This window comes from Dermacentor albipictus, chromosome 8 (assembly GCF_038994185.2).
Source record: "Dermacentor albipictus isolate Rhodes 1998 colony chromosome 8, USDA_Dalb.pri_finalv2, whole genome shotgun sequence".
NCBI classification, from domain to species: Eukaryota; Metazoa; Arthropoda; class Arachnida; order Ixodida; family Ixodidae; genus Dermacentor; species Dermacentor albipictus.
The window spans coordinates 94,077,226-94,105,054 of record NC_091828.1 but is presented as its reverse complement, the minus strand read 5'-3'; the positions used below and the strand labels follow the sequence as shown (position 1 = coordinate 94,105,054).

The 27,829-nt window shown below is 45.1% G+C and overlaps 2 protein-coding genes across 3 annotated transcripts in view; both read left to right on the top strand.

Moving 5' to 3' along the window:
- The window catches only part of LOC139048856 (axin-1-like), a 38,392-nt gene extending 32,316 nt beyond the window's left edge, over positions 1–6,076 (top strand). For both annotated transcript variants that reach the window (XM_070523731.1, XM_070523732.1), the window contains exon 12: positions 71–6,076. In XM_070523731.1, coding sequence (XP_070379832.1) covers positions 71–197 — 127 coding nt within the window. In that variant the 3' untranslated portion in view covers positions 198–6,076. The remainder of the gene's footprint in view (positions 1–70) is intronic.
- A 2,966-nt stretch (positions 6,077–9,042) lies between these two features.
- Positions 9,043–24,653, top strand: LOC139048855 (ubiquitin-conjugating enzyme E2 S). The gene is made up of 4 exons (XM_070523730.1): positions 9,043–9,321; positions 15,427–15,615; positions 17,087–17,316; positions 22,241–24,653. Exons 1-4 carry the CDS (start codon positions 9,313–9,315, stop codon positions 22,374–22,376), a joined length of 564 nt encoding a protein of 187 aa, XP_070379831.1. The 5' UTR covers positions 9,043–9,312; the 3' UTR covers positions 22,377–24,653.
- The last annotated feature ends 3,176 nt before the right edge of the window (positions 24,654–27,829 follow it).

Genomic DNA, 27,829 nt, shown 5'->3' with positions numbered 1-27,829 from the left:
GCCAGCTGTCACAGTTGTTCTTTCACGAGTGCAACGTTTCGTGGCTGTTTTTCCTCCTTCACTTCTTCAGGTACTTCTTCCGGCGTTCCTGCCAGGAGTTTGGAACCGACGTGGTGTCTGAGGAGATTTCAGACGACAACGAAGTCCTGCCGCTCTGGGAGGGCAAGATCTTCGCCATGGTCGAGCCGATTGACTGAACAAAGATGGCCGCCACTGTTGTCGCATCGTCTCGGTCCCTCGTGCCTCCGACAACGTTGTACGAGATCTCAAGAGCGTCGTCCAACCTTGTTTGTGCAAGTTATACTGCTGCTGCTGCCAAATCCATGTGAAATGTGTGACAATCCAACGGTTTCACCGTGCTCTCTTTAGTGCTGACTTGTGATGGTCATCGTCGTCATTATGGTGCCATTACTGTGCAAGGTTCCACTACACCGGCTGTGTGTTCACCCCTGACCTTCTAGTGGACACAACCAGGGTCGCTTACACGTTGTGAATGAAAAAAAAAACTGTGTGCCTTCCCTTATTTTGGTAATCGGCCTGGTGTGCGCCGTGCTTGTGTTGTTAGTGTCGTCGAAAAGCAACCAGCTTCTGTGCTGGGGAAGCCGGTGCGAAGAGCGAATGCCCTCTGAGCTGCTGTGTGACGTCCAGTGTTAGAAGTGGCAGTTTGTTGGAAGAAGGAAGACTAAGCCTCCCATTATAGGTGTGTGCGTTTAAAAAATTTATTTTCTGCTATAATTGTGATGTTTCACAAACTGGGCAAAATAGCGACCCCCACCAACCCCTCAAGACATCGAATGCTTAACCATCTCCCACCGACAGCTCTTCTCTGAGTGAAGCTGCTTTTTCTTTGAAATATGATTGGACAGTGCGTTTGACGAACGATGATACCCCGTCTGCTTCACTGAGACGGCGCAACTTCATTTTTCTCGTTGTGCTCGGCGGGTGTGTTTTACGTGTGTGTGTGTGTGCGTGCGCGTGTGTTGAGACGGAAGTAGAAGTTTTTCAACAACTTGGCTCCTAGTACCGCCCAGCTCACTTCAAGCTACCGCCATCACAGTTGCCACTGCTTCAGCACTTGTGAAGCCTGTTGCAATTTCTTTGTGCGTTCTGTCGTACATGTGCCTGCCGCGTCGTGAGGGAGTGTAGTTTCCTCTAGACTAACTAGGGGGAATTGGCGTTGCAATCAGTCATCTTCCACGCGAATTATGGTTGTACTGGGATTTGTCTGATCCTCGTGCTTTCAGCAGAAAACCATCCTAGTGGCTCTGTTTACTGAGCTTTATTGGCCTGAATTCTTATGCAACCTTAGTTTTATATATGCAGTAGGCAATGAGACTAATTATCGTTGCTGATTGTTGCACTTGTAGCGCGGTGTTTTCTCAAAAACAAGCAATTTGCAAAGTTGCCAAGCTGTTCGAGGCCTGAAAGATCAAGTTTTGGCAAATCCATGTGTACCGATCATCATTCTGCCGGCCAAACTGTTGTGCTTGCAGGTTTCCCATAAAGACTGGTGCCAGGATTCCCTGTAATTTATTTTGTTGGAAACTCTATGGAAAAGACAGGAAAGGGGAATATTATCAAGGTTAGCCAGGTTTGGTGAGTGGCAAGACTGGAATGGCAATTAAACTTGCCATAAGCAGAAGGTTGGTTAGCCAAAAAAGGAAGGCAAAACCAAGAGGCAGGGGGTTGACACCATATACCTGTTAACATTGTAGATTTCTGACGGCTTCTGCTCTTGGGCGGCTGTTTGTTTGCCGGTGCCGATTCGGGCGTGAAATTTGGCAAGGAGATGTCTGACTGACATTTTCTCTTGCGCTAATGATTGAGCCTGTTCTGTCGAGGGAATGAAAACCGATGAAAAAGTGTAGCAGTACCATATTTTAGCTGACATTGTTCTTTCTCCTGAGCCTCCTTCTAGGTATGTTGCCGAGAACAATTGCCGCTGCAGCTGTTCAAGTAGCCAGTTATTCTAGGCAGTCTAGCAGTAATGTTCAAAATATTGTTGGACAAATAACGGAGATGCGTTTAAGAAAATTTCATTAATATGTGAAAGGCAGGTTATTTTTCTGTGTGTCAAATGTAAGAAAACGTGTTGCTTTAGCTATGCAAACGTGGCAATTCTAGCTGGCAAAACAAAATGACGTAATTAAAGAAAATCAAAGTGATAAGTTGGCACGCAGCCAGAGGAGGAAATATCCTCGGTTAGATGACTGCAAGACATCGTGACAGAGTAACTTGCAAACTCTCGGGATAATGCCTATGCCTCTTTTACAGCAGCAATGCCTCCAGAAAGCATAATTAATATTTAAAGAAGCAGTTGCAGAAATGGTAACGCCTTTCTGATCACGTCGGGTTAGCGGTGGACATTCTGAGCGGCCTTGAAAAAGTGCTTTCTTCACGTAAGCTCCAATAACCATACTTATTCTGCCATAAAATTAAATATTTAGAGATTTCAAATGGCCACTATTTATAAGGTAGCTATTCAAAATTTTGGTAAATTTATGCTACCTTAGTGCCAAACTGGTAAATAATTAGCCTAATTTTCAAATGCTATGGCATCTATGCTTTTATTCTTTTAATTCAACTTGCTTGAGTGTTGAGGACGTGCTGTTTTAGTATTTCAATGGAATTATTTTAGAAGCAGGAACTGATGGCTTGAGGAGAAGTTCTCTGCTTCGAACTGACCTGTAAACTGAGAGACTGACTACGGACTGTGGCGTTCTTTTCTATTTATGCATCAAACTCTTGTTCCTCTCTCCGTGGCCGTGTCGGTGAACTTGGTCACAAAAATTTTCTCGCGTTCGTGACGTGAGGACACCATGCCAAATGAAACAGTGCTTCCAGAGGACTTCAGACTTTCTTTTCTTTTATCACTTATCATGGTTGTGCTTTTGCTGTTGCGTCATCACATGACTGATTATGTGTGGGTGTGTGATTACATGCATGTCTGCTAGTGGTCTTTTGGTCACCTGAGGACAGTTGTAAGTTTTGTGTGTGTGACCTAACCGTCTGTTAGTTGTAGGTGGTTGAGTGTGGGTTTTCGTTTTTCGCTGTAGGTGATGTTGCCAAAAAGAGACTAAGAAGCATTTTTTTTTTAAATCTTGTTAAGCTACGCCGCTGTCCTGTTGCACTTTGAGGTGGCCAGAAAACGTAGGAAGGGTTGCAGGGTACTAATTGCGGGCTGCATCCAGTACGTGCTGTTGTTTTTGCGTGCCTTGTTTGTTGGCCAGCTGTGGCTGGTGTCGTCGTCAAAGGGTTGTGACCCAAAGGGGCACGCATTGTTGTTAGTGTACTGCATCAGTGAGCTGTGCAGTTTGGAACTGCACGATCTTTTGACGTGTCCTACCGAAGTATGCTGCTGTGCCTCCTGGTGGAGGGTAGTGAAGTAGGGTTGCGTTGAGGTTATCGTGAAGGACTGTACCTAACCATTGGAAGTAGATAACTACTTCGTATTACCGTAAGAGCTAGTTGAACAAGTGCCCCACCAGCTGTCACTAGTAGCCTTATACCTCCCTCCTATGCCTCAGTGGGATAGTAATAGGTGATGGTAATTGATGCGTATTGGAATAGAGCTGCCTGTTGTTCATTGCTGCAACAAGTAGTGGAGCCAACCAGCGGTGCTGGCATTCGGTGTTGAGGCATAAATGGGGTATCGTAAAGAGCAGGTTGCAGGCGCTGGTAATACGTCGACACTTCTGAAGGGCCTATGACCTTGAATTATATGAAATTTGACTATGATGAACTTCGTGAATAAATTTACTGGCATTATGTGGGTTGGTAAAATGGGGAGGCTGCTGCAGCTTAGGCTTGATGTTACTTCTTTGCTTGCTAATCAATTCAAAAATTTCTTTCGGATCAACTTGGACTATGCTTTTGTTTGCTCCGGATTGAAGAATTCATAATTCTATAGTTGTTCTAAAGCAAGTTTCAGATTAACTCACTCCATGGTCAATCGCTCGCCCTGTCATTGCTGCATGAATCTGGTTGAAATTAGGGGCGCATTGCATCGATTGTTACCTGTTGACGGGCCAAGTGTGTTATCAGCGCTATACACAAACATTAGCAGATTGTAAAAGGATGTATAGTTCTGAAGGTAGGACCTCATGGCCTTTAAAAGTTTCAGCAACCTTAACTGAGGTGCTTTGTGTCGATTGCTGCATCTGTTTTCTTTTGTTTTCCTGGGGCGGGGGGGTTCTTTATTGAAAAAGTGTCAGATTTTCAGTTTGTGCAGCATCGTAGTGACAGTTTCCTTGCCATGTTAGTACAGCAACAAACTGCACATTTCTGTTAAAGTGTTCAATACACAGTTCAAACTACGGCACGAGCTTGATGCTGCGTCTGGCAATTTGCATAGCAATGAAGTCCCTCTTTCAATGTATCTACTTTGTTCCTGAAATCTGGGCGAGCGGCGACGTACAGCGCCATGGAACAAAACGCGATGGGGAAACACTTGCTAATATAAAGTACTAATTATTAGAGGGGGTACCCATGTTATCTCGCTTCGAATCTGGATGCCATAGGTAATGCAGACTCTGAATTAAGCGTACGAGTCAAAGTCGGCCCAACGTCTCACTAACTGCAGACACTACAAGTGAAAGTATGCACGTTAGGTAGCCATAAGTTGACGCATTTCACTCCGCGAGCACTATACTTTAAAGCTGCCTTGCCGTGCTAATTTCCATGTGCCTTTCTGTAAAAACTTGATGGCATTTCTTCATTCCTTTTCTCCTCTTCTTTTCTTTCAAGAGACAGGATTGTAAACACATTAACACTTCAAGAGATGCCTCATTTCATTCCTTACTGAGATTGCTTAATTTGTGCAGTTTCTGCCGTAAGTCATACCTGTACTTCTGAAAGTGTAAAACAGTGTACTATCATGCCTCCCCCCCCCCCCCCCCCTTCCTCTGCATTTTTGCTTTTTGTGTCAGTGTTTTTATAAACGGTTATCAAAGTAACAGGTCCTACCTTGACTACTACGCTTGTATAATAAGGGCAGATTGAGTCCTCTGTTACTGCTTTGTGTTAGTTGAGCGCTTCAGTGAGCGTAGAGCAAATTGACGTTTACGAGTAGGCTATCACATTTCAGTGTAATGTTAGTACCTTAATTAATGCCTTTATTACTCGTTTTGGCTCTGTTTCATTGTGTGTTTTACCGTATAACGTGCAAAGGCAAGATGTGGTAAAAATTTTTTTTTTACCGCTCGAATGCATATTGGCGCGGTTCCTTGTGGTTCCAGACAAGCTCTTGTTTGTTTGTAGGCTTTTTTAATTCTGTGCAGCTATTAACAGAGAATGCCAATGTGGTTGTGGACACGCAGCACTCTGGTGCCTTTTTGCATGTTCTCTGCATCGGTTTTGACTCTTCTCCAGAGGAAATGGATGACAAAGCTATGCATTGTCCTTGCCAGTCCCAAGTCTTGGAAAGTGTAGACACGTACAAACTTTCACTTGCTTGCTTGGCTTGTTTGTGCTGTGCCATTTCTGTTTCGGACTCCATTTCTGTTTCGGACTCCATCGACAATGCCTGTTTAGAGGCTTCCAACCTTTTCTCTTTTTTTTCTTGTACAGTTTTTAGGACGAAATGGAAAATTTTTTTAAAAGAAAAATTGTGTTCTATGCAGGGTTTTTAAAAAAAATGTCCCAACTTTTTGATGGCATTACGTGTTTACAACCTAGTACACAATTATTGTGTGTGAACATGCGTGTATGCAAGAACTTCTTGAGAAATGGTGTTGCAGAGAAAGTGGTCGCCGCTACAAGTTTGCGGAGCTGTGCAATTTCATGGTAGTCCTCTGCTCGATGCCCCATTGTTGGCTCTTGTGGAAGTGGCATTTAGAGCGGGGATGCTGAATGGCAACGAACAAGCTTTTACTTTGCATTTGACCCCCAAAGCAAGCCGCCCGGTGCCTGCCTAGCCTTGTATAAGCACTGCCTTGAGCGCGCTTCTGCAGAACGTTGGGCTTTCCTCGCGACTTTGCGGTGCACGATGACACTGGTGCCTCCGTCCCATTTATTCTACCGCCATGACTGGAGGCCTTTCTTGTAAATAAAAGTTTCAACATTACGGGTTTTTCTACGAGTGTGTCGTGTGGCATTTCTTGACCTCCTATTGCACTGTACTTTGCAGAGACTACCACTCACTGTGCTTGCCATGTGCTACAACGGACGACATATTTCGCGCTGGCGATGGCAACCAAATGTAGTCGAGCACAAAAGAGACCTTCTATAGTTTTTGGAACCAACACATTTTCACTCCCGATTATGGCCTAATAACATTTAGCTCTCTCTTGTGCCACTTTGTGCACCATTAAGTTCTGCCCTATAAGTGTACAATGCACATGCATGCCATTTGTTGTGTTGCTTACCACCCCGTTTTTTTTATTCTGCACTCACTGTGCCCCACCGTCTCAATCTTTCTCCTGTTCACTCTCAATTCTTGTTCCCATAGAGCTGGCAGGCGGTGTTCCCCCTTCTGTTGGCAGTCGTCAGCTAGCGCTTCTCTGTTTCATCACTTTTATGTATTAATAGTATCAACCTCTTCTTATTGTAAAAAAATTTGCAATTCACATAAAGCCAGTAACTACGCAGTGAACAACTTCCCTCACTTATAATGCAAATGTCCAGAAGGGCGCCTGATGCCATGCTCAAGCTATGCAGTTATCCCTCGGTAGCATTAAGGGTGCTGGAGTTGGGGAATCGGTGGGGACAAGGCCAGCCACCAAGGAATGCTTCCCCGCATGGTTACACCAAGCGGAGAATTCTCGATTCCGCATCAAAGGCAAACGGCACTCGCGGGGCACTGTTGGCCTCCGCAGAGGGTCAGATCCACTCCTCGAAGGCCACCCGGTGCTTTTGTCGGAGGGCTGCATACTTCGGGCGGTCCCATGCATAGAAAATGCAGGAAGATTGGTGCAGCTGCCGTCTTGCACGCCGAGCAGCTTGTTTGTTTATATGGATGGTAGTTCTTCCGCCATGTTGCCCGGAAGGACTCTTCTTGCCTTAGTTGCATGCTAGCATGCAAGTACATCCTTATGTAAGCACAATACCGGTACGGGTCTTGTGCACGAGTAGCACTTGACATGCATGCGACAAGCCTGCAGGCAGTACATCTTCCTTCGGTGTATGCTGTAGCCATTCAAGGAGCTGTCGCCTCTGTTCTAGGAAGGATCTCTCTTCGTTTGTAATTTTTAGACCGAAAGCTTTACTGGCCGCGAACTTGCGATTTCGCCGTGGCGGTCGGTGCTCCGAGGAGGCACATGACGTCACAACGCGCGCCTCGCCGCGGATATTTCTCGCTCACTCCCTAGTCGCTACTCTGCGCATGCGCCACTAGTAGCACCGAGTCGCAGGTATTGCGCCGCCGCCGTTTGGTATGACGTCACACCGCGTTCCTCGTCGTTGCGCTCGCCTCCGCTCGCTTCGCCAGCTGCGTCGCATGCCCGATAACATGTCGGAGGATTGAAAAGGAGAGCTCGCGTGCGCCGCAACCACAGTTGAGGCGGCAGTTTGGACGGCGACAATTATAAGTAGCAAGAGACCTGGAATCGACAACGGAACGAGATGAAGAGGAAACGAATCGCCCAGGAAACAGACGAACAGCGCGCCGAACGACTGGCTAAACGCGGCAACATAGCTAAACAACCAGAATAACCTGTACTTGCAATCAAGATTAACAAAGGCTAACCATGCTATGCCTTAGCTTTCGCTACGTATATCCTAGCATAGCCGAGCAAAGCCACTGGCAATTTTTTTTTATATTACGCTTGCACTGTTAAACAAAATTGCACCCGTTCGATCGAACCTTGCCACACAACAATAGTCATCTGTCTTGTCCGCATTTCCTTTCTTTGACGCTGCGAGCCCGGTACTTCCTACCCTTCCAAGTCACAAATGACATGCGCGTTATCAGCATGACAGACCATTCTCGACAGGAAAGTAGCGAGCGCAGCGTTTTCAAGAAAGGAAACGCAAGCAAGAGTTGTTGGTTCGGGGCATGGCCAATTCCCACGAGGGGTATCGCCACACTGGGGTAATCCGCAGAAGTGCACCCAAACTTAAATACTGAAGGGGGGGGGGGACTAAAAAGCAAGCAGCAAAAAAAAAAGGGGGGGGGGGAACGGATTAGGCAACACAAGTTTAACATGAGTTTGAGAAGGGTTATTCACAAAACGAGGAAGGAAAAATTCAGTGGCGATTTAATGGCGACTGCGACAGAAATGCGCTAGCAATACGCGGACGTTGCACCTCTTTTGAGATACCGGATCGCAAAGTGTTGCCCAGGAGCTCACTGGACACACGTCCTGCTTATTTGGGGAGCGAAGTGCAACTGACCACCGGCCACCGTGAGGCCACTGTCAGGGTCACTATAAACGCTCTTCTAAGCTCTCCTCTTCCGTGTCTGCCATTAACCTCGTCGCTACCGGCTTACACACATTTTTTCCCCACTTTCACACTCCTAATAAAAAAGTGAAGTGTTTGAGCTCGCAATGCTTGTGCCATGAAGCAGCGGAGAAGGCAGAACGCCGCCGTGGCTCCGCAAGCTTCGCTGCAGAGCCAAGTTACTTGGCTTCCTTGTTTTCACGGCCGCGCATGGACGCGAACACTGCTCAAGCATTCCTGTGCGGTTTTGGTCGTTTTACAACCAAACGCACTGCTCGTATATCGCGTCTCTGGACACCTGTTACTCGTGGGCGGCACAGATGTGCGCTCACGCGCCTCGAGTACGTGCGTGCACGTACTAAAATTAGTTTACTCATAGCCAAGAACCAAAGCGGCTTGCGACGGCTGCACATATCGGTGCCAGGCCTCGGTGCGCATATTCGTTCCCGATAATTTGCCTGGAACACACACACACACAAACACATTCTTCATGCTATTGCGTTGTCGACCCTGCAGCCACGGTAATTTTTTCGTCACTGGCTCTGATATGGCTCGCACGGTGCCATTATCGCTAGGATTGGTCACTTGGGGCGACGCGTGATAAGAAAATAATGAAACGGATCCTTACAAAAGCTGCAAACGGGGCCATTCACCTGTAACTCTGTTTTCAATTTGCGCGCTCGCCTGCTCAATGCGCCCTTGGAGGCACCTGGTTCCGGAGTGCGTTCACTGGCATCCCCGATTGGTCCGATTCAAACTTGGGCCACTTGGCTTCGTGTCTTCGGTTAGCCAACGTTTTTTTTCCCCGCCGCAGCAGCCGTGCTAGGCGGTGCGTCCGACGCTGTGAGCGTTGCTGCTCGCTTGGCCTGTGGCTTGGCCCTATTGCCACTGCGACAAATAGGCGGATACCCGAGTTGGTGACACCTTTTCGCCATGTCCAGCGTAAGTAGAAGCTGCTTCTTAGCTCATGCGGTGCAATAATTCGAGCGCAAAAGTCAGTAGACCCATGCGAATGGTGTTGTGGTTATGATTAGGCTTAATGAGCGACATAAACAGTGTGTCAAAGTTGCAAATTCGCGGCCTCTCCGTCTGTCGGGAGTGAATTAGAGGTTGCAGAATCGACCGCAAATGCACTGTAGTTTGTTTTGGTGTAACGAGCTTTTAAGAATAAGCCGGACGTCGTCGTTAGACGCACCGCGGCTGCAGTTTGCGCAGCTCCGAATCCTACTGAGAGCCATGAATTCGGTTGGTTGATGTTGGTTCAGTCTCGCGTGCGTGGATGTTTTGTTTTGAACTGTTTGTTTACTTTGTAGTACAAGACGGTGTCACGAACGTCAGTGTCGCAATGCAACAGTTCCCGCACGCCTACGCTTCGTTGTTAGAGAAGCGCCTGTGCAACGTCTTGTGCCGTTGCTGGATTTTCTTCACTTCGCGCCCGCAGGAACTCATTCATTTCCTCGTATATGCCTCTCGATTGGTATCGTTTGCTGGTTTAGTTTTCGCGTGCATCGTTTGCCTACATTAACAATGGCGAAAAAAAAAGAAAAAGATCGGCTGGCTTTTGCTTAAGGATATCTACATTTTGCGGTGCTTATTTTCACGACAGGCAAGACCGTACGCGTTTCGTGAACGATCCACAGGTATAGTTATCAGGCCGACTCGTGCGCTTCTATTCCGCCCGCGTAGCGTTTGATTTACTGCTGGTTATCAGTTGAATTGAGTACGCAGGAGTCGCTTCTCGTGCTGTCTTTCAAAACGTTAGCGTTGCGAATTCATCTGCTCTATTTAACGGACACCAGTCGTTGGATAGCGCTTGGCGCGCTGCGTTCGTAACGCAACCAAGCGAACCGCATCGTTCGCTTCGCTGCGTCCGGACGAATGCTTCGGAAAACGCGATGAGACAGGCAGCATTGTTGCGGCGTTCGTGTTTTGCATGATCTACGTCCACTCTGTTCTACAGACGTCTCAGAGCCCCGGCCGCGGGTGCTTTGAAACGCTGCTCCCTTCGTTAAGTGTGTGTGGGTAATGCTCAAATAGAGCGTGAAGTTTCATCATGAGTTCTCTTACTCGCTGTGTTGTTTGTAGCGTGTTCCAGGCGCGTGGATAACAGACGGCGAATGACACAGCGATTTAGCGCTGCAGAAGTCCTGGTTGTAAAGTGGTCCCTGCCTGGATAGTGATGAATCATACGGGTGTCACACGGCGCACTTCCGATCGCGATCAAGCCCGATCTGGATTGAATTTATCGGTTGCGATTGGTTTCTTTGCGCAAGCTGCGCGAGGGAGTCAATCGTGGCCGAAAATTTCGATTCGGAGAGGGCTTGATAGCGATCGGAAGTGGTCGTGTGACACCGGTATTAAACGAGTTCCTTACAAAAAAATTGTTAGGGTTAACTGTGGCGCTAGTGTCTGTGGCAATGATTAAAAAGTGCATGGATTTGCCTTAACATTATGGCAGAGTGACTTTGTAAATTGATGATTTTCAAGAAGATATTGCGTTGCAAATGCAACAGTCCGTGCTGAGTGCACATGTGCGCAGATGTCAATTGCTTCGCTGCATTCAAAAAATGCAATGCTTGAAAATTTAGAAAGATGGAGCACAGTCGTTGTGTGTCCATTACCAGGGTGTGTGTGTCTGGAAGACGCTGTTACCATGTGGTTAATGTCTTGTGCGTAGAGCTTGTGTTTGCCTGTGTTCTTCTTTCCTTAACTTTATATAGTAAAAATAATCTTGTACATAACTTCGTTGAAGAAGTGCAGTACTTGTTGCCTCACTGGTCTAGTCGGATGAGTAAAAAGTTTTTTTTTTGTAAGATTTTATACTCATTATTGTTGATAACCTTACCACGGTGTTCAGGACATTTTCTTCAGTCACGAATTGCGATGGGACAGTGATAAATAAATGTGCCAGAGAGAGATGCAATTTTATTTTGAGGCTTTGTAGACTCCATTGAAGTTACATGAAAGTGGTGGGACGATGCTTCCTGTCATATTTCATTTTCTTTGTTCAGCTTTAAGTACAGGATCGACATGTTTGCACAGTGCAAAAGACGAGGACTGAAGGAAGAACACAACACAGGCGCTTCCTTCAGTCCTTGTCTTTTGCGCTGTGCAATCATGTCGATATTGAATCACCAACTCGCCCAAGCTTCCACCTTATCTGGTACAGGATGAGGTTCTGGGGTTACTGAACGGTCAGGGGGACCTCCTATGAGTAATTGACAATGTAGTAATGAATGCTTTATTGGCAATATAGCATTGTCAACAAAACAGGCAAGGTTAACTCAGCAAGTAATTAGGAACAATAAATGTCTACAATGTACGAATTGTGAGAGTAATACAAGTGTGTATACGACACAAACAAAAACTAAAGTTTCTAGAAAGGAAAACAAAAAACAAGGAAAGATAAATTATGTGAGCTTAACATGAAAAACTTGTGCATATACAAAAAAAAAGAACGGTTGAAAAGTAAAATATGTGTTCTCTCAATACATGCTCATAAGAGTGCATCTGCGGCTAGTAGTGTACGTGGTTAGCAAATATTTGACACCTTTCTTGAATGTTGGTGTGGTCTAGCAAGCCTATGGTAGTTCATTCCAGTATTTAATGCCCAGTAAAGAGCAGTAAATATTCCATAATTGATGTTCTTTCAAGGAAGTAAGAAGGTATGAAATTCTCATGTTGTTATGCATACCTCTGGCTTTTAAGATTTTATGGGAAAAAATGCACAATTTCTAGAGGTGGCTTACGATTCTAGCATTGAAGCCAAATATTTTGTCATTTTTTGTTCGCGTGCTATTAAGAGCAGAACTGATCTCAACGGATCGCAAATATGGTTGTCGAGCAAATCTCAGAGCCTGTTGTTTTAGATCTGCTCGCTCATTTGGACCTACTGGCAGGAGTGTTACAAGTAAAAAGGTTGTCTTCACATGAAATATTTTACAAATAAATATTGTGAATTTTTCTGTTCTTCTGTGACACAGATTATTTGTGCTATGAATATAGAGCAGCGTGCCTTTTCAAAGTGTCTCTGCAGCCAATTTTTAAAAATTAAGCGATGTAAGCCTTTGTTGAAAATAATTTTCGTTGAAGTATTTTCCACCAAGCTTTAGTATTTTTCGGCGTCTATGGTAGCACTTTAACCCTTCATTGACGAGTGTTGCCTACAGGCAACATACCAGAACAAAATTTTTTGCTTGCTGAGTTATGGTATTGAGTACGAATTTTCCGGAGAAATTTCTTCGGCCAACAATGCACGACAGACAGTGTCATTTGTTGGTTTAGAAAAGGAATAAGGGGTGAGAAAGAAGTTGGGCACCTCAAATTTTTTGTGAAAGCAAGTTGAGAGAAGACAGACTGATGCTACGTATTCTACGGATCTAGTATCACGCGCGTGATGTAAAGCAAATAAAATGTGCACCTATGTTTTGCATATGACGAGTGCTGTTGGTACAAATGCCAAACGAAGCCGTGGATGGCTTGGGGTGAAGCCCACAACCAGTTTCTCCCTGCAACTGCGTCATATATTAAAGGACCCAAAGATAGAACTTGGCACCCTCAAACTTTTTCATTGCCGCAGCTGCCCGAATACAAGAATTACATAAAATTCATGACATCAAATAGACTTACTGGCACCGGAAGCTTGGTTGGAAATAAAAAAGTTTGGACTTCATTTTCTCTTCTGATAATCAACATATTAAGTGAACTTAATGTTCTTTACGTTCTTTCTTTTTTTGCAAGTGCACCAATCAGTCTAAGTTGGTTGTTTCTCTCTAGTGTCTCATCAACTTTTGCCATTTTCATGGAGAACTTCTAGATTGCATGGGTCACGAAACTATTCTAGAAACTATGACTTTTTCTGGAGTAGGTTTATTTAAGCCATTGATTAATCAAAGAATGGTTTAGTCCTTATTTATATAAAGGGTTCTTTATTATCGAGTTTCATGGATATTGAAATATTTTTAGAGGAAAACATGAGAAATCGGGTTTTTTTGTTTGTCGCAGCAACCGGGGGGAGATTGGGAGTTGACTGGCTGCCATAAGCTAGGGATATTTCTAGTAACATTTATAATAAATGAACACAAGCAGTGGTCTCCTTTTGAACACATACGTTTTATTTCAACTAGTAAGATCACTAGCAAGAATGTGTAATAGCAAGGATAGCTGCTTGCAAATAATGTGATGAATCCGTTTCCTCAAACCCTTGTTGTCAGACATTACTAAGGCATTTGAAAGAAACCTCATTAAGAAAAACAACAAACAGAAATGGGTTTGCTGATCCTTCCTTGTTCTCTGCACTTTTTTAACAAATGAGTAAAGTACATAAAGTACACTGTGCGTGGACCTGGTTCACAGGAACTGTGGTGGACTTTTTTTCTTTTTTGAACAAACCCTTTCCTCTTGTCCTGTGTTACCAATTCCTGTGATTTGTTCTTTCAACAAAATTAACAGAATTACTAGACTAATCTGCCATCCTCCTTTGAATGTAACACATTTAGGTAAACATCCTCTCAACATCATAGCTACTGTTCAGGATGCAGAGCCATGTCAGTGCTGCGTTATTTCACTTTATAGTGCGTTACTGCCATCTGCATGGATGCGAAGTGTGGGAAATGCGGTGCAATGTACCATCATCATACACGTGCAGATGTGGCTGCTGAACAAGTAAAAAGTTTGCTCACTTAAAGTCGGCAGGCGCTTAATATATTATATATATTTAATATGCTGGTTTTCGCTTGTGTGTTACGCAAAAAAACGGGATTTAAAATACCATATCCACACAATGACTATAATAATGATGTATATTGACCACTTGCTCACAAAAGATAGGCAGCAGTGGTTGGATGTGTAACACCTGCATTTGATAATATCCTTTACGGAAGGACAAACTTCAGGGAGAAATTAGGCCTAACCAGATTTTCATAAATTTTGTTTGGGTCGCAAAAATGTGGGATTGTCAGGTTTTACCCAAAAGGGAACGACCCTATTGATATTCTATTGGACCCTATTGAGAGAGTCGTGTTAGTCTGAAAATTGCAAGTACACATCATTGGTTGCACAGTCAGTGGTTGGCTCCGTTGCTAGGGAATTTCGAAGCCCACGAGTGAAGCATGGTTGAACATAAGCTCAATGCATGCTTCCAACATGTACCAAAAGTTGCATGTTCATTGATCGTAACATAGCAGCATATAAATGCAAAAAAAAAGGGTGGTATTATAGCGAGCACTGTGGTACAAACTATCCCTTTCATCAAATTTGTATAATACTTTATTTACTGGAATGTGAGCACACATAAAAAAAATATTTAAATCGAGAGCAGATTGAATTTAAGGATGCAGTTTGTCTGTAACAACCAGAGACTGCTGACCACTGGATACCATTATGTGGGAAATGATGGTGCTGATTTTACTAGGACACAAAAGGAAAGAAGTGGGAAGGTCCACAATGGCAGAGATCACACAGGCGAAGGTGATGGAGGTTGCGAAAATTCGAGGCAGTGCTCGCAGCAAGTCTAGACGCCCGTCTACTTCGACACGGCTACTTCGCTTAGTCAGGCAGTGAATTGCATATCTGTGGCATGGGATGGGGGGGGGGGGATTCCAGCCAAGCTGGCAATGCGAGCTTTATAAATGTGCCGTATCCCAGAACGTGCTTGATGCAAGTGAGCGCAATGCACTGTGAAAAGAAATCGGTGGCAGAGGGGGCTGTGATGTCTATGAAGACGAGCTTACATTGCACATGCTTGAGTCAAAAGCCGAAATCCATAAAAACTTTTGTTCTTTTTGCAGTGGAACGCTTTATTTTTTTTTAAAATTTCACTTACATTCAAGGCAAGATTAAAAAAATAATTCTGACCTTTCGAGTTTTGGGGGTGTTGGTTTAGAATTGAGGCTAAAGTACAGTGTGTGTGCACACATAGAAGACACGGCAAAAACGATAGTACGTTTTTCAGTTAATTGTTTTAGTTTGATTTGTCTACAAGAAAGAAGCGAGGAAAGGGTTGAGAAACGACAGGATATTGAGCTGGGGCTGTCCTGCGTCGTGCAGAGCTCCAACGTTGAAAACCTGCCGCCGCAAGTGCTGCGGCAGGTGTCTCGGGAACTCTGCGAGCTGGTTCGTCAACCACCAGAGGGCATCCGGGTCTTTGTCAACGAGGAGGACGTCACAGACATCGAGGCCACCATCGAGGGTCCCCAAGGCACGCCGTACACAGGAGGCGTCTTCAAGCTGCGTCTGGTACTGTGCTCGGCCCATTTGACGTGTTCGATTTTCTCAAAACAAGCTGGGCTTTTGGAGTGGGAAGATGCACTGTATGCAAGGATGCATTTATTTAGGCTGAGTAGTTGCTGGGGCCCTAATCATTTCCATAAGCTTTAAGTAAACTTTCAGACGTACTGAAATGTTTGAAATTTCGAAGGATGACTCTTAGGGCTAACACACTTGCTGTCTGATAATTTGGACTCAACGGGAACAACTGATGAAATGTCCGTATAATCGGGAATCCGAAATATCTGATTCGCCCAAAAGGAGAAGCTTTTACAAATGGCCATAAGAACTTATCAGTGCTTTGCTGCACACACATACACCTGCCTGGGACCTGGGGTGGCATTCTTGAGTGACCACTTTCGAGGATACAGTAACTTTTGTAATATTTTGCGTGATTCAACACTGATGGTGAAAACACTGAAGCCTGGCGCAGTGCCAGGGACGGGCTATTCGGTCAATTTGGTGGCTAAATCAGCACGAGGTTGAAAGTTTTTAAAGTTTGAAAGATTAATGTTCGTAACATGTGCAATTGCAAAGTACACACTTTTGGGACCCAACAAATTTGTTAAAGGGTCCCTACCGATTGTTATTAAGGAAAAACACTTCTACGGCAGCTGCTTTTCTATACTGTAAAATCCCAAAACTGAAATAGCTGAAATAAGTAAAACAAGAAAGTACAGTAGTTAGTAGAGAAAATTTTACAAACCAGATACCTTTTCATAACAATATTCTTTACGTCATTGAAAACATTGGCAGAGGAAAAGAAAAGTGAGGACGTGTGCAAGCATGTGCAGTGTTGTGCATTGTGAATAAGTGAGTGCTTTAGTTTAAGAAATATGTGCAGTGTTCTTAGAGTGGCTAGGTTACTATCAGGCCTATTCTAAACTCACTCTTAATATGCGTATTGTGGGTGCTATAATGCAAAGAGCAAGCCGAGTCTGAATTATCAGACGGTGTGCTGTGCGCTGTCCAGCATTTTTGGAGTATATGGGGGCAGTGGCATCCTGCAGAGGTGTCCAAATAATTGGGCGTTACCGAATTCTGGGGTTGGTGACAGTACAAAGAAAGGGAAGGTAACAGACATAATGAACCAACTATAGTGCAGAAAACGATATAGAATGAATAGCAGGGGAGTTGCTGCCCTGTTGGGGAGTGTTTGGGGAATAACGGGGGGATTCTGTTCTTTGTTGTTCTCTCCACTGTAGTTGCTTCAGTATGAATGGCTAACTGCCCTGTTATCAAGGCCTGTTGCTGAGGTAATGGAAACGCAGTAAAAAATGGCAACAGCTCAGGTTGTGTGGGGAGGTTGCTAGATACACACAGGTTACTGTGCCAGCACACTCGATCCCACAGCGCAAGGGAGCTACATGTTCCTCTCTTCCAGTTCGTCACTCTGAACTCGCTTGACCTTCCCATGGGATGTCTTCCCTGTGGTGCACAGGTGCTGCCCAAGGACTTTCCGGCGTCCCCTCCCCGGGGCTTCTTCACCACTCGCATCTTCCACCCCAACGTGGCTGTTCCGTCGGGCGAGATCTGCGTCAACACGCTCAAGAAGGACTGGAAGCCCGACCTGGGCCTGCAGCAGATCCTGCTCACCATCAAGTGCCTGCTCATTGCGCCCAACCCCGAGTCTGCACTCAACGAGGAGGCCGGACGCATGCTGCTGGAGAGGTGGGGGCATCCTTTAGTCCGGAGGAGCTGTGTGTGTGTGTGTGTGTGTAGCATTGAATGTTATTGTTCGTTGTTTACTCTTCAGTAATTTTGTTGGATACATACGTGCTTTGTTAACTATGATTTATCTTTACTCGGAGCACATAGCAGCAAACTTGGAGCAGGAAAGGCCGACAGTGTTTTCAGATCAGTGACCTTATCAGCAACTCTGCTCCTGCTGCTGATTTCACCTGCCTGCTTGGGGACCTTGCCCAAATAAATTTGCTTGACGGCACCTTTCCTGCCTTTTGGTAGCTTTCAAAGCGCTTGCAAACAGAATTTAGGTTTTTTGTAAGTTTGACGCAACATTTGTAAAGTCGTAGAATGAAGTGACATTTGTAAACCAAAGAAAAAGAAGAAAGATCTGTATACTTCTCAGGTAAGAAGTGCCTTATACGCTGAAGTATGGTCCGCATTCATGTGAGAACAGAAACCCTGACTTGAAATTTGGAAAAGAAAGACAGAAGCTTGTCTGCTTTTTGATTTTCAACGCATGGTGTCTGGAGGCATTGCTGTGAGAAGCTTTGAAGCTTTATAGTCGTGCACGTGTTTGTTGCCACAGATGGCACGGAGAGCGATTGTATCCACGAGTATGCTACCAAACAAAGACCTAATGACGGTTACTGTTACTTTTCCGTTTATGCGCAATCAGATAAGCCTGAATCTCGGAGAGGGTTGTATGGTCACTATAGGCGGCTGAAAGCACAGTCACTGCTTGTACACGCTCCGCATGCGACGGCAGTGTAGCACATGGTGCGTCATCTTCCGACTCGGTCATCGTCCGGCGGTGCAGCAGAAACCTGACGAATGATCTTGCCGTCGTCGAGTTCTGCGCATGTCAGTACTGCAGTGTCACCACCTGTGAAACTGTCAATGAGACGGTGTCTGGAATCGCAATGCAACCACTGCGCAGGTCTCGGCAGAACATTGTCTGCGTCGGTAGGGAGCACATCGGAAGGCGACAAATCTTAGGCCTCCCGGCATCGCTTGCCGGCATTCCGCAGCGCAGTCTGCGCGGGCACTGTCGGCGCCATCAGAGACTTGACGCGATGTTTCCATACGCTGCGTTGGATCACCGAAACCTCGACACAGCAATCAAAGCAAACACCACCGTGCTGACACCAGTCACACAAACGAAAAAACACGGCCTGCTCGCAGAGTTGTGCGCGAAGAAACAAATCAGCTGCTGGATTGTCTTGACATGGCTTACTAAGCTGAAACCGGAACTGCTGCAGAGCCACTCTATTGAACCAGGCAGAAATGATGATGATGAGCGGGGATTTCCAGTAGCGACACTTCGTGGGGCAGCAAGGTAGCTCCGTTCAAAACAAAAATGGTGTTCAGCAAGTCGAACCATGCACCGGTCAGAGTCGGTGCATGGTGCTCTCGACCGAGTTGGCTCAAGGAGTGTCCGAAAAATCCGACGAGAGGTTGCATGGTGTCCGAACTTTCGGCAGTTGTTATACATTGTGGTCTATAGGGAGAATGGCGGTGCCGCAAAGCTGACCGAATTATCGGGCATGCCCGAATTTTTGGAGTCCGGAAAATCGGTCGGCGACTGTATGCACGCGAGGGCAGTGGTGAGAATTATACGGGATACACAGCTAATTCTCACCTCGGACCAATTCGCCATGTCTGCCTGGCCTGTCATGTGTGCGTTAGCTTATGCAATAGAACCTCACTATAGTGACTTTGTCAGGACTAGGAAAAATCAATATATACATACCTTCCAACTCGCCTCAATTTTTCGTAATTTTTATCAATTTGGGCTTGTTCTACAACTTTACGCGTGCTACGAAGAAGTGTTGAAGAATGGGGTGGCGGATTATTAGTAAAAACAAATGTGCAAAAAAGCGTAATGGAACCTTTGCTGCCTCCTTTGTTGCAGAAAAAGTTGCTATATGCAGGCAGGGCAGCTGCTTTGGACGAGTTGCAAGCCTAAGTGGCTACAGCAAAGTCGCTGAAAGAGTCACTGTCACTTAAAACAAAATACCGTATTTACTCGCATAATGATCGCACTTTTTTTGTCAGAAAAATTGAAGCAAATTCAGGGGTGCGATCATTACGCGGGTTAAATTTCCCGGGAAAAAAAAAATTTTTTTTTTTTCGTCCGCGTTTGCTGCGGGATGCGAGATTGCGGGTGCGGGACACCAAAACAAAAATGGCGGCTAGCGGAGCGAGCCGAACGCGCCGAACGCGATTTTTTTTTTCTTCTCGTGAGTACATTACGTGCATTGAAACAGTTTCTTCCGTATTAGCGATGAATAATATCGTTAATATCGGCAAGTTTGCGGCAATAACGTAGCCATGTCCACTTTGAGGGGACAGAAATAGGTGGGCGTGCTTAGCTGCCAGTGACAGAAACACATGACGGGCATGCTGCGGAAACTGCGGCATCTGTCTTCACTACTTTCCGCTAAGGGTAGGCGAATATCTTAGCTGTGTTACAAGCGTCGGCGTATGAATAGGGTACACTTTTAACGTATCAGAGTAAACGTGGCTACTATCATTGCAGCGGGCGATTTGTTGCGTGCTCACGAGTGCAAAAGCAGATGAAAAGAATCGAAATGCGCCTTTATTGTTTTTGTTGACATCAGCCATTATTAAGCCAACCCATAATAAAGGCAAGTTTGGTTGTACCTCATTTTGTTATGGAAGTGCGAAAAGTGATGAAAGTAATGAAATGAGGCATCTACTTAAGAATGTTTAGTGCGTGCAGGCCGCTTGGCTTGTCCTGAAGAGTCGTTCGCGTAGCATTCGACAGGTGGTAAGCGCGATCATTATTCGCTAGACTTAGCACACGACATATCGCTGCGGCAAGTTCGGGGTGCGATCATTACGCTGGAAATAAAAAAAAATCGAATTTTGACGACAAATTTTAGGGGTGCGATCATTACGCGAGTGCGATCATTATGCGAGTAAATACGGTAACTTGCTTGCCACTGTCCTGTTCCAAGTTTGCCGCTGTTTGTGTGCTGCATCTAAATGTATGTGTGTATTCCACAACGTGTGGGTCGTCGGAGCAAACTTGAAGAAAGAATGCATACTCCTGCCCCCCCTCCCCTCCCCCCTATAGTGTCTGCAAAATTCTTTTTAGGAATTTTGATCTTCACAGGTTGGGAGGCATGTTATACATCTGCGTCTTTTCTATAGCTGTAGCTTGGTGTGCTGTCATTCTGCAACTATCCATGACATTTTTTCAAGCACTGCTGGACGGTACTTTTAGGACAAGTGCACCGAGCTAGAGTTCAGGGTAGCTATTGAATGGCATGAATTGTCCTAGTCCTTGTGCCCTTTTTTCTTTGTCTTGTTGTTTCAGTGACGCAGCTATTTATATTGTTCCCGATATAATGAATGAGTGTATTTTTTTACTTTTTTATACAGTATTTACTTGCATAATGCTTGCACCCCAAACATTGCCAGTCAGATATTGCAATTTTTTTTTCCCTCAAGTAACCTTGAACACCTTTGAAAATTCCTGCAGCAATGGTCACCTGCTTGTACCATCCGGCGATGCTGATAGTGCATGACAGCTGAGCTCTATCTGTCAAGTCCTGACACTCGCACTGTCACCACGATCCAATCCAGTGTCTCTGCTAGTGTCTGCTACTAAACTGCCTTGGCAGCTCCTCACGTTGAACTTGTGCTCAAATTTCATGTGCCCTCCTATTTTTTTACTTTGAAGGGACCCTGAAACATTTTTCTATCTAATCATAGAATGGCTGTACTATAACACATGTTGCCTTGCAAATCTCGTGCTGCAAAAATTTTTCCAATCCTGAACTTATGAGTGGAGTTATTGGACCAATGCCGGGCTTTCTCTTTTCTTCTACGCTACGCAGTGGAGAAGCCAAGAGGGCAACGCCCCGGCCAGAAGTGTTGTCATGGCAAAAGGGCTTGTTGTGACAGCTATGGTAGACTTCACCATGCTGCATGCTGCTGTTGTCGTGGAGGCCCCATGCAGCAGGCGCAGCTTTGCACAGTTGTCATGCGTAGACCGACAATGCAAAGATGAAATGATATTTGTGTTTTTAGATCGCAGACGTGCAGATGTTTAGTTTATTTAGCTCAAAATTGTCAATTATGTATAACTGAGAGTGCTATTGCAATCACAAAATCGGCCAACAGCGCTGGTAGGTCGAGCTGCTTGTGACGACGCCGGGCAACGACATTGCACAAGCGAGAGCGAGTGCTGTTTTTGCCGTGTTTGGCATAACGTAAATTGTCTGCTGCATGTAGTGCAGTAACATTTGGCTGGCACGTTCACTGCAGCCTCTATAACAGATCGGACAGATTTCCTGACTGTTCAAAAAGTATTTCAAGGGACCCTTTAAGTCCATGAAAATTGGTTGCGTGTTAGACTCGAGGGCACTTTAGAATTTTGTACATGTGGTAAGTGTCCTTTGGAACTAACGTTGCATTTGAGCTTACGATGGCTAATGTGAGAACCCCAAGTGTGAAGCCACTACAGTTTGTTTATTACTTATAACATTCTCTCTGAAAAATTTTCTATTGTATTTATGACACACCCCCAACTTCGAATCACTTTTCTGCGAAAAGAAGTGCGAGCATTATGCGAATAAGTGAAGTTTGTTTCTTTGCTATGTACTATGTTTCTATGTTTCTTTACTTCACTATACAAGTACTAGAATAAGAATAAGCACTATGTTTACTACTATAGAATAAGTACTATGTTTCTTTACTTCACTATACAAGTGCTTGAACACCTGCTTGGACACCTTCACTATAAAGTACTTGGACACCTGTGAGAATGAGATTGGGACCGTGATTTTCTTTCCCTGTGGGAGTACACTTAGTCATTCATGTTCTGCTGCACTACAAAGACAGTTTGCTTCCATGATATGCGTGTTCGCACGTGTTGCAGGTACGACGACTACTGCAGGAGGGCGAAGATGATGACGGAGATCCACGCGCGGCCCGCCAAGCACAAGGGCAACTCGCCGCAGAGCAAAGCAGTCAAGCTGGCCAAGGAGAAGCGGCGCACGCTGAAGCGGTTATGATGGCCCCGACCTCTCGTCATCATCTCCCACGCATCTTTTGTACATATAGGCTGGTTTGTGCGCATGTGTGGCCGCGCATCGCAGTTTGAAACGGAGGTGCTCCTCTCAAGCAAAAGTAAAAATAAAATGCTAGTCGCGAGCGGGACTACCTTTGCTACGCAGGCCAGCTCGGGCGAAGAGCCGTCGGAAGTGTGTGTTTCTGTTGCGAGACCTGGAAATGCAGGTTGAACCATTGGCAGGCTCCAAGTCTTGAGACCTTTATTTTCATTATTATTTTTTTAAAACTGGGGAATGTAGTTGCCACCCATGTGCTGAATTGTTTTCAACTGTCATTAGGATTGTGTGTCACTGGCCATCACGCAGTATTGTGGTGTTGTCTGTAGTGCTTCACGTGCGTTCTGTTTGCGGGGGTCTTGCAAACACCTTTGTTCACATCGACGAAGAGGTCCAGCCTATCTTTTTAGGGGGGAATGGAGGCTGAGGTGCTTTATCATTGCAGAAAAGAACTGTTCGAGCAATGGCTGCCATCAATGTAAATAAGACTACTAAAATGAAAGTTGGTAGGCAGTAGTTTCTAAATTGCAAGCATTTGCATAGATTGCATTGCAAGAGCTTGTCCTGTCAATCGCTGCACTTCTCATTGCTATCGGGGCATTACTGGAATGCAGGCTTTTACTAAAAGCAAGCGATTTACCCATGGTGTCCACCAGTGTCAGGGGAGGGGGGGGGGGCAAAGGGGGGTACGCTGGATTGGTATGCAAGTGATAATTTGCAGGGTTGTGACCCCCAAATAGCTAAAAGACATGCTAATGAACTCTCCGATTGAAGAACCTGTCTTCGTGCTTTATTTCATTGAAAACAAAACGGCTATTTACGGCATTCATTTCGGGTTTTCCCCTTTCAGATTGTTTCTGGTGCTACTGTTGGCGACATTTTTTCCCAGGACAGGACATGCGAAAAATAAGAATTCCCAAGAAACATCGGCACATTGACATGGATGAAATCTGTAGCAGCTTATTTCGACTTGTTCATCTGTTGAATTGGAAGTGCCATGCTTCAACAGAACAGAAATTCATATCTTGGCACTTGTGTGTCTCGTAAACTTTTGCAGCTGTGTGTATGTCGCTGTTGTACCAATCGTTGCTAGAAGGGAATTCAGCCAATGAGTGTGCATGTGTCAGAGGTAGGATGCCATTCGATAAAAGCAGTCGTTTAACCCGTATTGTGGGTTTTACGGCATTCTGGCTCAAGAAAACACATTTCTTTTGAGGAGAGTGAACTAGATGGAAAAATGCATTAAAGGCAGAATGGCATTTCATGTTCTGGAAACAGTGATATCCCATGTCCTGTTCACTTTGTTCTGGTTTGCAGAGTTGGTGACTGGGCGAGAAAGTCGCCAAGTTTAGTGAGTCTGTCACCATAAATGCAACTTTGCCTCCGTTAATGGCAACTTTTTAGTGGCTTTTTCTTTTTTCCCAGCAAAATATTTCTGGCGAGATTCTTCCTGAGAATTTGTCTAGTTCAAAGCTTCGTATTTCATCCCAAGGGCGATATATGTGCCTTTATTTGTCACTGCTGGGTGTGTCAAAGCAGCTTTTCTAGGCAAAGCACAATCTTGAGATTGATACGAGGGTGCTGTTTTCATGTTTGTTCCACATTCCGATTTCATCCGTCTCCGCAGGAAGTAAGTCAAAGCTGTAGCTTAAAAGAAAGGGTAACAAAGATATCTAGATACAATCAAAGCGATAACGACAGAATTCTGAGCTAGTCGTCTGCATGACTTAGCGGCCTTTCGCTACAAATAGTGTTTTTGTCCACAATTTGGTGACTGCACCAAAAAAATAGTTACGAAGATTGTTGATTGGTCTTGTCGTGTTTGATAGAGCTGATGCTTAGGCTTGGCATCGCTGCAAGCCTCTGTTTCACATCTGTGTGACTTGGACCAGGTTGAGTTTGCCGTCTTGGTGGCGATTTGGTTGTAAAAGTCCAGTGCTTTTTAAAGATTGTTTGAAAATACTGCAATTTCTGTGATTTTGTGCCTTTGCACGTAACGATCTTTAGACATTTGGAGAAGCGAATGAATGAGCGGGATGTTCTGCAAAGTGCCAGTGTATTTCTTGCGTTGAAGGACTTTCAAAATTTGAGCTTTTGATCGCGTTTGCTATCATACTCTGTTCGTAAGCGCAGCATGTGTGCTATAGTAAGGAAAAACCTGGAATTCTCTCGTAACTTGGCAGTCCTGAAAAAGTTTAAGGTGGCAAAGGAAGCAGGAAAAAGGAGCCTTGCTTTTCACAGGATCTCGCTTTATTAGGGAAGCTGGTGGTGGGGCTTCAGGAATGATGGAATCCGAGCAATTTTTTCTGCCAAACCCAGGAAGCCTCCCAATTGTGGAAGTATGTGAATGTGATCAGAGGGCTTGAATGTGTGAAACAAGTTTCAATATAGCTTGTGGTCATTGCACTCTTTCTTGTGAATAGAATTTTAATTAATGGCTGGTCCATTAACCTCCTTCTTTAAACTGCCTTTTTGCCTTGAGAAGTGGCAGTGTTTAGATTTGGGGATGCCAATTCAACCACACTTAACTTCACTATAATGAAAAACTATTAGTAGTCATAATGCATATCTCCCAGATATTAGCGTGCAATGAATATATGCTTGTGAATATTTTCATGCCTAGATCTACTTCAGTATAATGGGTTTCGGCCGTATTTGGGGAAAACGTGGTGGTACTGGGGAGTTTGGAAACCCAGGTCAGGTAGGTGATGCATGGTGGTAGGAAATGTGATAGATGGTACTGGCGATTGCTTTGGGATGGCTATTCTTTGTGCTTCAGTTCCCGCATGCACCGCCTGACGACAGCTGTCGTGTATTTCAGTTACATAGAGTGAATAATTGTTCGCAGTTCCTCTTGACATTGCTTTCATTTGAGCATTATTGAGCCCAGTTTCCTGAACCTGGATGGTGACTTTTTGCCTTGAACTCGTGAAATTGTCATAAATATTAGAATTGACGCCGACACTTGTTTCGTCGCTGGTGTTGCGTGCTGCCATGCAATCCAGGTCGTATCACTTGTTCAGGAAATGTCGAGACTTCACTAGAAACCAAGTGGAAATGCAAGCTGCACCTAATGAGCAGAATATGTGCACCCACCACGGAGGAAGGAAACTAAGGAGAGGCCCTGACGTCACTCTTTGTGAAGCAAAAGTGAAGCCGGAAATTGGCGTTGCTCATGGCGATGCTCCGCCTTTTGTGCCACCCTCCTCTCTTGTTTACATCGTTCGCGAAACCACGCCGCGCTGCGCGTGGTTTCGCGCGCGGAGCGCGCGCGCACGCGCAACATCCGGCAGAGCATGGTGCAGGTAGTGCAGGTAACACAGCGCAACAAGACATGGTGACTAACGCAAACCCGCCCCCACGGCGCCTTTGCCACGGCAGGAAACCTACCAGAGCAACACGTGTGAGCGCTCAAAAAATCTGAACAACGCCGCCATTGTGGCCCAAAAGGCGTGGCCATGCAGCAAAAAAAATAAAAAAGCAGCAAAAGAAATGAGAACCTATACGTCATTTCCGCCACACTTTTCTCCTAGCGCGCGGAGGGGGTAGGGCCTCTCCTTAGTTTCCTTCCTCCGTGGCACCCACTGAGCAATTAGGCCTAGTGAATGGTACAGCCAGCACCTCCCGGGCTGTTTCATTGAAGAGGTGCCGGCGAGCTTGCTGAATCGGTTTCCTTGGCAGCACATGAGCACTGGCACCTTCTGAACACTTCTGGCAGTTGTGCAGTAGTGAACAATGAATTGAGTGATGCCACTACAGATTGCCTAGCTTGTGCAGTGTTAGCTCCTTTTTCCGAACTTCTAGTTTTTTTTTTCTCAAATATGTTTCAATATTTCTCGGTGGGTGTCCAATTTAGTTTCCAAGTCAAGGGGGATAAAATAAAGGTTTCGGCAACTGCTTTCTGGTTTCGGCCCATTTGCAATACACAGCTGATTGGCGAGTTGCCGTATGCATTTTTGCAAGCTGCACTATTGGATTGAGCACTTACTGTTAAAGTGTCCTTCCTCACGTCTGTTTTTTGTAGCTCTTGCTCGTGCAGCTGCGACTATTGTGAGCAGTGAAGATGCTTTTGTGGCTGTACTTGATTATTTATGCGACTGAATGGGAATGAATACATTAAGCTTTCTCATCGCTAGGAGGCTGGAAGGTGCTACACACTTGCTTTTTGCTGAACTCGGAACGGCATTTTCAGTTTAACTTCAGGGATACAATCACGTTTTCAAGGCTTAGCTTGACCCGGCACCTGCTGAGTCAGTGTCTACAACAATGGTGTTCCTTGCGCAGTGTTGCAAGGAATCTCGCAGAAGTGATTGCAGAATTTTGCAGAAGCATTCTCCCATTGGTACTGCTAAAAAGGTTTTAGTACAAGATTATCACTGTTTTGACCAGGATCTCGATTATTTTTAGAAGTTTGAGGACACACTCTTAACTCAACAACATGGTGTGTGCATCACCTTTCTCCCTCTTTTTTTTTTTTACCTAGGAGCGTGGCTTGCTTCTCGGTGTCACTTGGCTCTGTAGTTAGCTTTTGATTCATCAGTGCGTCTTGCAATTCAAGCCTCCACTTGGCACATCTTGCTTCTGCTGTTTTTTTTTAAAATTTTCGCCTGTGCATAGGACAGATTTCGCTTTTGCATTATTCCTGCAGGCGTCTTACCTGGTGCACATCATTCACTCCTGCAGAGCTTGATAGGTGAAATTATAAGTTTCTATGTATGTTTGCACAGTGAAGAGCATCTTGCTAATAAACTTATCTTTCCTGTATGGACTAAGGGTCGATGGTTCTTTGTCACCTGATGCTATTGTAAAGCTTAACACTGCACATTACAGCTTGCCACTGTTTACATGTGTGTGTCTGGTTTATTATATTTCCGCTGCTTTCTTTCCCTCTGGTTTTTGGTTAACTGTCGACCTCTTGCGGTGTTGTGACTAAGTTAAAGGGGTCCTGAAACACTTTTTATCGAAATTAAGGAACCCATATGTAGTTGAGTTAGACTATTTCAGAAGTACATTGTTGCGAAAAGTACTTCGTGTTCAGCAGTAGGGGAGTTATTTGTAATCAAAGACTGCCTGTGATCCCCTTCACAATGCTCCCACTCCTTCAATGCCTTGCACTGTGTAGGCTACAGTAGAGCAGGGTGCGCCCACATAGCTCCTCCTATTGAATGTCACTGGGGTGCACACTTCAAATTTGATTTTGTATGTTCACATAGACGCCACTATTTTCCAATTTTGGTGGCTAAAAGGCACCGAATCCGGTTCTCTCGGCGAGCTGAAGTGTGGTTAGTGAGCGGGCTCGTCATGACGGCCACAGTATCAGTGCTACATAGCACACTGCAGCTACGTGCAACTGTAGTGCGTTTGCTTTGCGCACAACAGGGCTGGATTGTGCTCACTCG

Excerpts from the sequence above, each read along its gene's own strand:
- LOC139048855 (XM_070523730.1), top strand. Across the intron at positions 15,616-17,086 it reads GCGTCTTCAAGCTGCGTCTG|GTGCTGCCCAAGGACTTTCC; the intron begins GTACTGTGCTCG and ends TGTGGTGCACAG. Across the intron at positions 17,317-22,240 it reads GGACGCATGCTGCTGGAGAG|GTACGACGACTACTGCAGGA; the intron begins GTGGGGGCATCC and ends CACGTGTTGCAG.